General features: G+C 37.5%; 1 protein-coding gene across 8 annotated transcripts in view; it reads right to left on the bottom strand.

The window, feature by feature from the left end:
- ATRX (ATRX chromatin remodeler) overlaps nt 1–11,666 on the bottom strand; it is a 427,573-nt gene that overhangs the window by 223,566 nt on the left and 192,341 nt on the right. For all 8 annotated transcript variants that reach the window (XM_004378897.3, XM_023733624.1, XM_023733626.1 and 5 more), the window contains 4 exons: nt 7,141–7,282; nt 5,967–6,076; nt 4,916–5,062; nt 4,580–4,757 (listed from right to left, as the gene is read on the bottom strand). In XM_004378897.3, the coding sequence (XP_004378954.1) occupies nt 4,580–4,757; nt 4,916–5,062; nt 5,967–6,076; nt 7,141–7,282 (577 nt within the window). The remainder of the gene's footprint in view (nt 1–4,579; nt 4,758–4,915; nt 5,063–5,966; nt 6,077–7,140; nt 7,283–11,666) is intronic.

Here is an 11,666-nt window from a genome sequence, read left to right as displayed (position 1 = left end):
TCATACCAGGTATGCAAGGATGGTTCAACATTAGAAAATCAATCAACGTAATCCACTACATAAATAAAAGGAAAGAAAAGAATCACATGATCATCTCACTTGACACAGAATAGGCACTTGACAAAGTCCAACACCATTCCTCATAAAAACTCTCAATAAAATAGGTATAGAAGTGAAATTTCTCAACATAATAAAGAGCATCTATGCAAAACCAACAGCCTACATCACGCTTAATGGAAAGAGGCTGAAAACATTACCCTTGAGAGCAGGAACAAGACAAGGATGCCCTTTATCTCCACTCCTATTTAACATTGTGCCGGAAGTTCTAGCTAGAGCAATAAGTCAAGAAAAAGAAATAAAGGGCATCCAAATTGGTAATGAAGAAGTTAAACTCTCCCTGTTTGCAGATGATATATATGGCAGTATACATAGAAAACCCTAAGACACCACAAGAAATCTACTAGAACTAACAGAAATATTCAGCAGAGTAGCAGGATACAAGATAAACATACAAAAATCAGTTGGATTCCTATACACCAATAAAGAGAACGATGAAAAGGAATTCAGGAAAAAATACCATTTATAATAGCCCCTAAAAAAATAAAATACTTAGATATAAATCTAACCAGGTATGTAAAAGATCTACAGGAAAAAAAACTACAAAACACTACTGCAAGAAACCCAAACGGTTCTACATAAATGGAAAAACATACCATGCTCATGGATAGGTAGACTCAACATTGTGAAAATGACAATTCTACCCAAAGCATTTTATAAATACAATGTAATCTCGATCCAAATACTAACAACATTCTTCAAAGAGATGTAAAAACTAATCATTAACTTTATATGGAAAGGGAAGAAGCCCCAAAGAAGTAAAGCACTACTGAAAAAGAAGAATAAAGTTGGAGGACTCACACCACCTGACCTCAAAACCTACTGTACAGCTATGTTAGTCAAAACAGCCTGGTACTTGTACAATGACAGATACATTGACCAATGGAAAAGAATTGAGAACCCAGATGTAAATCCATCCACCTATGGTCACCCGATCTTCGACAAGGGCCCAAAGTCCATCAAATGGGGAGAAGACAGTCTTTTTAACAAATGGAGCTGGCAAAACTGGATATCCAACTGCAAAGAAATGAAACAGGACCTATACCTCACACCATATACAAAAACTAATTCAAAATGGATCAAAGACCTAAATATAAAGCCAAAAACTATGAAGTCCATAGAAGAAACAATAGGACCAACACTACAGGCCCTAATATACGGCATTAACAGGACACAAACCATAACCATCAACATGCAAACCCAAGAAGATAAGCTAGATTACTGGGATCTTCTAAAAATCAAACACCTATGCTCTTCAAAAGACTTCACCAAAAGAGTCAAAATAGAACCTACAGACTGGGAAAAAATTTCTGGATAGTACAAGTCAGACAAAAGTCTAATCTCCATAATCTACAAGAAAACCCAACACCTCTACCAGAACAAGACAAATAATCCTATTAAAAAATGGGCAAAGGAAATGAACAGACACTTCACCAAAGAAGACATTTAAGTGGCCAACAGACCCATGAGGAAATGCTCACATTCACTAGCCATTAGAGAAATGCAAATTAAAACCACAATGAGATACCATCTCACCCCAGCATTACTGGCGCAAATCAAGAACACTGGAAATAACAAATGTTGGAGAGGCTGCGGGGAGATCAGAAGTCTTATGCACTTCTGGTGGGAATGCAAAATGTACAACCATTTTGGAAAATGACATGGCGCTTCCTTAGAAAGCTAGAAATAGAAATACCATACAATCCAGCAATTCCACTCCTAGGAATATATCCTAGAGAAATAAGAGCCATCACATGGATAGACACACGCATACCCATGTTCATGGCAGCATTGCTCACAACAGCAAAAAGATGGAAACAACCTAGATGCCCATCAACAGATGAATGGATAAACAAACTATGGTACATACACACGATGGAGTATTACGCAATGATAAAGGACAATGATGAATCTGTGAAGCACCTCCTAACATGGATGAAACTGGAGGACATTATGCTGAGTGAAATAAGTCAATCACAAAAGGACAAATATTGCATGAGACCTATTTTAAAAACTCACGAAAAAGTTTACACACAAAAAGTAACAATCTTTGTTGATTACAAGGGATGGGAGAGGCAGGGGAATACTATATAGACAATAGATAAGTAGTATCTTTGGTGAAGGGTGAGACAGTACACAATACAGGGGAAACTAGCACAACTTGTACAAGGAAAGGTCATGGAAGCTCCAAAGACACATCCAAACTCCCTGAGAGACTGAAGTGCTGGGTGGAGGGGCTGTGGGGACCATGGTCTCGGGGAACATCTAGGTCAATTGGCATAACACACTTTATAAAGACAACGTTCTACATTCTACCTTAGTGAGTAGCACCTGGGGTCTAAAAAGCCTGTGAGCAGCTATCTAAGATACTTCACTGTTCTCACCCCTTTGGGAGCAAGGGAGAATGAAGAGAACAGGATACAAGGAAAAGATTAGCCAAAAGGACTAATTGGACCACAGCTACCAAGGCCTCCACCAGACTGAGTCCAGTGCAGCTAGATGGTGCCCGGCTACCACCACTGACTGCTCTGACCGGATCACAACAGAGGGTTCTGGACAGAGCTGGAGAAGGATGTAGAACAAATTTCTAACACACAGAAAAAGACCAGATTTACTGGCCTGAAAGAGACTGGAGAAACCCCGAGAGTATGGCCCCCAGACACCCTTGTAGTTCAGTGGTGAAGTCACTTCCAAGGTTCACCATTCAGCCGGGGAGTGGACAGCCCCATAAAACCAGATGGGACTATTAAGGCACAGCAGTCCAGGGACAAGGACTAGAAGGCTGAAGGGGACAGGGAAACTGGTGATAGGGAACCCAAGGTTGAGTAAGGATAGTGTTGATGTGCTGTGAGGTTGTTAACCATTGTCATAGAGCAACATGTATACTAACTCTTTAATGAGAAACTATTTTGTTCTGTAAACCTTCATTTAAAGTGAGAATAGCAGCACAACTGCAAGAGCGTAGTCGATGTCACTGAACTGTGCATGCAGAAATTTTTGAAATGATGTATCTTTGGCTACGTATATTTTCACCAAAAAAAAAAAAAAAAAAAAGGTCGAGAAGGAAGAGGGTTGACGTGTCGTGGGATTGTTAACCAATGTCATAAAACAATATGTGTACTACTGTTTCATGAGAAGCTATTTGTTCTGTAAACCTTCACCTGAAGTACAATTAAAAAAAAAAACGGGACTAATGAGGCACAGCAGTCCAGGGACAAGGACTAGAAGGCAGAAGGGGACAGGAAAACTGGTGATAGGGAACCCAAGGTTGAGTAAGGACAGTGTTGACATGTAGTGGGGTTCTTAACCCTTGTCGTAGGGCATCATGTGTACTGTTTAGTAAGAAACTATTTTATTCTGTAAACCTTCATCTAAAGTACAATTGAAAAAAAGAAATATCTAAAGCCTCAACAATGTCTTAAAATAATAAGCTATGGCAAGATAAAATTAGAAAAGGAAAAAAAATGTACACGCAAATTAAGAAACTTACATAAAAAATAATTTTAGTTTTGCAGGTAGTACAATTTGCTGCTTTTCAATGTGGCCAATAAGAATGAAATGTCTGACTTAATAGTGTGACTGAGACTGGAGGAACCCCGGAAAGCAAGGTCCCTGGACTCTCTGTCAGCCCAGAACTAAAACAATTTCCGAGGCCAACTCTTCAGACAAAGATCGGACTGGACTGTGGGACATAAAATGATACTCATGAAGAGGGTGCTTCTTAGCTCAAGTAGATACATGAGACCAAATGGGCAGCTTCTGTCTGGAAGTTAGATGAGAAGGCAGAGAGGGTTAGGAGCTGGTTGAATGAAAATGGGAAATCAAGGGTGGAAAGGAGGAGTGTGCTCTCACAGTATAGGGAGAGCAATTAGGGTCACATAACAATGTATGTATAAATTTTTGTATAAGAGACTAATTTGAAATGTAAACTTTCACTTAAAAGACAACAATAAACAAAAAAAAGAATTAAATATTTGGCTCTCACATCAGATTACTATCATAACGATAGACATCATTGCAAATATTAACTTTCCATAGTGATAACTGTTTAAAAGGTAGGAGATGAGCAAGCAGCAATTCTTCTAACGACATAAAGTTTGGAAAGAAACTTAAGACTTATTTTCAGAATACGGAGAGAGCTCTTGTTATCACCCGATATTCAGAGTTGGAAGAGTCCACAATTGTGACACAGTTACCTGATGTGTTTTTAATTGTTTACAAGGTCTCCCTTGAAAACTCCAAACACTTCCATACTCAACAAGTTAATTGTGAACAGCTGGCAACATTAAGGGTTATTTCACCTTAATGAAAAGTACTAAGAATCAAAAGACAAAAACCTGAAGGATAAATGAAACAAAACCCAGCAATTTAGTAGTTGTCCAGTAAGTATTTGTTAAATAAAACATATATAAACTTTTTTACTCAACTTGCTTCTTTATCTCAATGCCTGTTAATATCTTACCTGGATCAACCAGGGCTTTGTTAAATATTTCTTTAAGTTTCCTACTCTTCACATTTCTTCCTTGAGCAAGATTTCTGTACATCTCATAGCCTATGATCATAACACCACCATCTTCTTGCCACCGCTGCAGCATGTAGCTTCTCTCCTGAGGACGTTTCACAGTGGCTAATTCAGAGACCTTTTGTGGGAAAATAAGGATTTTTAAAATTAGCTATTAAGAATGTATGAATACTAAATCTCTCCACTGAAATATGCATCACTGGTAATTAAAAATGTTTTTCTTTCCCTATGAATCTCGAGTTATTTTAATAATAGAAAACATTTAAAATATGATACCTCAAGCTTCTCATCATCGTTTAATCCTTCCTGCCACTTCTCAAATTCATTCATCCAATTCAAAGCAGTGTTAAGAGGACAAACCACTAAAGCTGTGCTGAAATCCAATTTGTCACACAAAAGAACTGTATGAAGAAAACTTACCACCTAAAAGAAAAGATTAAGTTACCATCTTGATTGAAATATCCACAAAAAGTTAATGAACAATCTCATAATTTAATAGTCAGTTTTGTTTTATTTTAAAGAATAAAGCAAGCAACCAAAGGTCGTAATTTCCAAACCAGAAAAAGTACAGGGAAGGAGACATGATAAGTAAAGTGAGAGCACTCAGCTAAATTATGTACAAGGCTCCTTCCAATGCTAAAGCTCCATGATTCTACGATCAGTATGAATAATATGAATATAAAATGCTGCAATTTTAAGACAGCTATTAGTATAGTCCCTGGTCTCCATATAACTTCCCTACTGCCTTCCAGCAAATACAAATGTCCATTTGGAAGAGAATTATGTTATAAATTACTTTTCATTTTAAAGTGTTCTGACTCACTGAATACATAATAATTACTTTATGGTTTATAAATACATATATATTCATTAATTTCCAATCTCTGCTACAATTCCCGTCATTCAGAAACGCAATAATTTTAATAGTGAAAAATACATTCTCATTATTGTAGCATCACAGACTTATAAGAGTTGTAAAAGAAATTCATTTCACTTCAGTCTGCAGTTGTTGCCTATGCCTACAATCCCACTCCCCTGCTTCATTAGGGTCTCTGCTCAAATTTCACCTCCGAAAAGATGACTCCCTATTTCTCCATTCCTTCTTAATGGTTATTACCTGAAAGTACAAATTTTTTATTTTATTTGATTAATGTCTTCCTCTCCCACTACAATATAAGCTCCTTGAGGGTAGGGACCCTTTTATTCTTCTTTCTTTCTTTATCTCCAGCCCCTACAACTATGCCTCGGACATAACAGAATCCAACATATACTTCTTGAATTAATGAATACACAAAAACAGAATGCCTTCACATTCTTTAGTTCTTACCTGTAAAGTCTTACCAAGGCCCATGCAGTGGGCAAGAATGCATCCTGAACCTGGAGATTTCTTTGTTTTTTTTACAGACTCACAGCAGCAATCCCACATAAACTGAACACCTAAAAGTGACAGCTTCATTAAGTTCAATTTAAAGGTCCAAGTTAAAAAGCTTCCCTCATAAACACATTAAAAACTTCTAAGAAACTGAGTGAAAGAAAATATTCAGAGTTAAAGGATTTCTTAAATGTAAATGGAATTTTTTCAGTTAAGGTAAACTAGAAACAATACAGTGAATACAACCACAAAAAAACATGATTTTCATGACAGATCTTCCTCATTACCTAGTATCATCCAAAGACACATATGAATATTCTAAAATAGAAACTTCATCCAAAGAGGGAAGAGCTTCCTATCAAACACACTTTCATAAGTCAATCAGGCAAAAAAAAAAAAAAACAATGATTCATCATTTTCCTTTTTATTCAATAGTAGAGACTGAAGAAGAAAGGAGGCTAGCTACCCAAGGAATATAAATTACAGAACTTCCCTTATGGATTCATTCACACAGTCAAAACTAACTTACTAATCCCATTCCAGCAAAGCAGAAGGTAGGGATGGTTTGGTATCTTTCTAATACCAATGTAAGAATACTATTAAAAACATACCTGAAATATGCTGAAATAGCATTTCCTGAATAAGGTTTGATGCAATGGCGAAGTGTTCAGCTGCTAACCAAAAGGTCAGCAGTTCGAACCCACCAGCTGCTCTACGGGAGAAAGTTGTGGCAGTCTGCTTCCATAAAGATTACGGCCTTGGAAACCCTATGCGACAGTTCTACTCTGTCCTGTAGGGTAACTGTGAGTCGGAACTGACTCAACCACAACAGAATGCCTGTCTCTACTCCCCATTACCAATGCCCTTAGCCTACCACTGTAGACTAGGTGAATAGGTAAAATCCATTTGGAAGTAGCACTTCCTTCACCTTTTATAACATACTATTAATGTTTGTAATCATTTAATTTTGTTCTTCCTCATTCAACTAGACCTCCGTAAGGGCAGGAACCATGTTTGTCTTGCTCAGCAATATACTGTCAGTGCTTAGCAGAATGTGAGGCACATAGGAGACATTGAAATATTGGTAAAATTTAACTAAACAGGATTTATACATCTAATAGTTTCTTACCATCTACTTGATGGGGTTTCAATTTGATAACCATATTTCTGTGAACCTGAACTAAAGGTTCTTTGGTTTCTTCATCTTCATCTAAAACCAATTTGGTTGTTATTGGACACTTGGTGGGTGAAGCATCTTCAATTTCTATCACCTACAAGAAAGGAAGTTGTTGATAGTTAAGCTCACAGAAATCTTACAAGCAACTGGTAGAGCATCAGTCTTACCCATGGAGTTTTCCCGAAATATAGACATGTTTACTCTCACACCACACACCCAGTATTTTGGTTTAATAAGGCCAGGATAGCGTTCAGGTTTACGGTTTCCAAAATCAAAACACTCCACAGGTCTATAAATCACTGTAGAAATGGCAATAATTTGGCTCAATGGTTCTCACACTAGATCTCTCAACACAGATGTGTTAGGCAGAGTTGTAAGAAGAAGTGTCAACCAGTGCTCCAAACTAATCTATAGGATCACCATTAAAATCTGGATAGACAGGTGGCTCCCAACCAGGAATGGTTCTATTCCTCTAGAAGACATAATGTTGTTGTAATGACAGGTCAGGACTGGTATTTAATGCAGGGGGAACCAAAAAAACAAAACAAACTCGTTGCCGAGTCGATTCCAACTCATAGCAATTCTAGAGGACAGAGCAGAACTGCTCCATAGGGTTTCCAAGGAGCAGCTAATGGATTCGAACTGCTGACGTTTTGGTTAGCAGCCATAGCTTGCTGTAGCTCTTAACCACTGCGCCACCAGGGTTCCATGCAGGGGGAGGGGGATGTATGTAAATATAGATGTCCCACAGTATGAAAGACAGTTTACAACTAGTGTCCTGTCTAAGACGTCAACAGGACCCCCACTGAAAAACACAGTAAATATGTGTTATGAAAGGGAGAAACTTTTAGAAACGCTAGTTTGAGACCCACAGGCTCAAAAGCATAACAAGAACGTGTAATACCTTCTAATTACAAAGGGAAAATAAGTAACTCAAGTTCCTCATTTAAGAGAAAGCTTAATTAAACGTATCCGGGTGTATAGATTGTTTCGCTGTCTTATTGCAATCTCTATCCATTGCATACTTTACTTAATAACTGTGTAAGATAGGTACAAGTGTTCCTGTTTTACAAATGGAAAAAAAAAAAACTGAGGGACAGAGATGTAACCTACACAAGCTCATACAACTACTAAATATGGCAACACTGGGACTTGTATCCAGATAATAAGTCCATGCTCTTAACCACTACACAATACTACTTTAACAAAATAAATTCTTGTGTAAATAACTTTTATGGTTCCATGAAAAGTAATAAAAACTCATCGTTTTAAAATTATAGACATTCAGATGTTTAAGAAATAAAATTTTAGCCAGTGTTTTTTTTTTTTCTTATTTAGAATTATAACAAGGAACAAATGGATTTTTTTAAATGTTTACTATAGAAATTTTCAAACCTATACAAAAATAGGAAGAATAGTATAATGAACATTATTACCCATCACCCAACGTCACAAAATATCAACTTATGGCCAGTTTCATTTCACCAATATCCTCACATCCATTTTCCAACTTACCCGTAAACCCACTGCCATCAAGTCAATTCCGACTCATAGTGACCCTACAGGACAGAGTAAAACTGCCCTATAGGGTTTCCAAGAAGTGGCTGGTGGATTGAAACTGCCAACCTTTTGGTTGGCAGCCGATCTCTTAACCACTGTGCCACCAGGCTCCAACTCCCCATCTCCCAAGAATTATGTTGAAGCAAACCTGAGAAAACATGTAATCTCATCTGTAAAATGTTTGGAATGTCTCTTTAAAAGGACTCTCTCTTTTTAAAACCATAACTAAACTACCATTACCACACCTAAAATAATAATAGTAAGTCATATATTTGTTATAAATTACCTGCATAGACACTGTAATTACATATAATTCTAAGTGATATACAAATCAAGATTAATACTTAAACTCTCTTAGCTTTAGTTTCCCTATCTGGAAACTGGGATAAAGTATGAAGAGCCATCACAGAGTTGTTGTAGAGATTAAGGAAGACAATATTTGCAAAGTAGCTGGCACACACTAACTCTTCACTAAATTATTATTGTGCCCCTAGCCTGGAATTGTACCAGCTTTGTATTGTTGGAGCAAACCCATTAGTCAAAATGGAAAATTCCCCAAAATGTCTTGACCTGTTTGCAAACTACAGCAGGCAGAATGCTAAAATGGTCCCTAAGGTTATCACCATCTGGAGTAAACAGCCTGTATGCAGTATCTGTGAATATGATAGGATATCAGTCCCATAATCAGGTTATTAATCAGTTGACTTTGAATTAATCAAAGGGGAGACTATCCTATGTGAGCATGACCTAATCAAGATGAGCCCTTTAAAAGAAGGTGAAGTAAAAGACTTTTCTGCTGGTCTCAAAGGTGAAGCAAACTGCAATGCAAAGAGCAACCTCTAGTAGCTAAGTGCCTCAGTGCTACAACTGTAAGGAACTGAATTCTAACAAATGAGCTGGAAAAGGACAAAAAGTCTTAGATGAAATGGCAGTCTCGGCCACAGGACTTAGCAGAGCCATGCTCAGCTAACCCATGCCCAAATTCCTATCCTTATAGATCTGTCAGATAATAAATTTGTATTGTTTTAGGCTGCTGTCTTAGTCATCTAGTACTGCTATAACAGAAATACCACAAGTGGATGGTTTCAACAAAGAGAAGTTTATTTCCTCTCAGTAAAGTAGGCTAAAAGTCCAAATTCAGGGTGTCAACTCCAGGGGAAGGCTTTCTCTCTCTCTTGGCCTTCTCATCAGTGTTCCCCTGGACTAGGAGCTTCTCAGCACAGAGACCCCGGTCCAAAGGACGTGCTCTGCTCCTGGCACTGCTTTCTTGATGGTATGAGGTCCCCAACTCTCTGCTTGCTTCCCTTTCCTTTGGTGGTACAGGCCACACCCGAGGGAGACTCCCTTTACACTGGATCAGGGATGTGACCTGGGTAAAGGTGGTGTTACAATCCCACCCTAATCCTCTTTTAACATAAAATTACAATCACAAAATGGAGGCCAACCACACAATTCTGGGAATCATGGCCTAGCCAAATTGATACACACATTTTTTGGGGGACATAATTCAAACCATGATAGCTGCTAAGTTTGTTGTAACTTCTTATGCAATAATACAAAACTGATATACAAGACTTCAATTAAGATTTTGGAATCATAAGTTCAACAGTGATTTGGATGACACTTTTGTTATTAAAGGCTGTCATCAGGATTAGGGATAAGTACTTCTTCACCTCGAATGTAGGAGATAATTTATACAGAAATCATCTTATTATTGTCTAAGAAGATATGCTTATGCACTGAAGCTAGAATATAAGGAAAATTTATATAACTAATAATAAATACATGGCAGTGAAATGAGAGATGTTAAATGATAAAGAAAAAATTATTCTTTAAATAAAGATAAATAAGGTAAATTTATTTATTGTTAATAAAGAAATATTTCTAGATAGATATATTTACAACAATGACAAAAAAAGTAGCTGCTGAGGCTGCTTATGTACAAGCAAACGTCTCACGGTATTTGGTTCCTTGGTTTGGAGGTTTAGGGTCATGGTTTCATGGGCCATCCAGTTAATTAGCCTAATAACGTGTTTAGTGCTTCTGTTCTACCTCCTAGTTCACAGCATAGTGCCCAGGGTCTTAAAAGCTTGCGAACAGTCATCCAAGGTACAACAATTGGTCTCTATTCATTTGGAGCAACAGAAGAAGAAGGAGAGTCAGGAATAGGAAGAGGATATGGAATGCGTGGCTAACAGCCTCCATGAATTGCCTCTCCTTTGCCATAAGATCAGAAGAACTGGATAGTGCCCGACTACCATTACTGAACATTTTTATCAAAGATTCCATAAAAGAATCTATCAAGAAGGGGAAAATGCAGAACACAATTTCATATTCTCATGGACTCTAGACTTTCTGGAGCCATGGAGAGTGGATGAACCACTGAAACTATTGCTCTGAGATAATCTTTAAACCTTAAACCAAAAATATACTGTGAAGTCATCTTCAAATCAAACAAGAGTTTAGCTTAACTAGTAAAAATGGACTGCCTTGAGCATTATAATCTTTTCAGAACTATCTATATGGGATCAAAGTGACAACAGCAGCTCAAAAGATTAGATAGGAACCTTGGGGGTAGAGAGTTTACGTTGGGGGAGCAACAACTCAGAAATGACAGTGAGAACAGCTGCACGACTCAAAGAATGTAATCAATGTTACTAAATTATACATGTAGAAACTTGAATTGGTGTATGTTTTGCTGTGTATATTCTCAACAACAACAAAATAAATAAAATTCAGAAAAAAAATGAACTGGGGAAAAAAAAAGAGCAAAGCACCACGTATAGTTGTTTCCCATTGTACATGGGGTCTGGTTCTAAAGCCAGCAAGTTGAAAAGCAAGAATGGTCAAAATCACCCTTGAAAAAAAATTTTAAATTCCCCTTAAAGAATAGGACACAGGACTTCCGGCAAGATGGC

The sequence above is a fragment of the Trichechus manatus genome, unplaced genomic scaffold (genome assembly GCF_000243295.1).
Source record: "Trichechus manatus latirostris isolate Lorelei unplaced genomic scaffold, TriManLat1.0 scaffold00060, whole genome shotgun sequence".
In the NCBI taxonomy this organism is placed as follows: domain Eukaryota; kingdom Metazoa; phylum Chordata; class Mammalia; order Sirenia; family Trichechidae; genus Trichechus; species Trichechus manatus.
The sequence above is the reverse complement of the archived record's forward strand: the minus strand, read 5'-3'. Positions and strand labels throughout refer to the sequence as shown.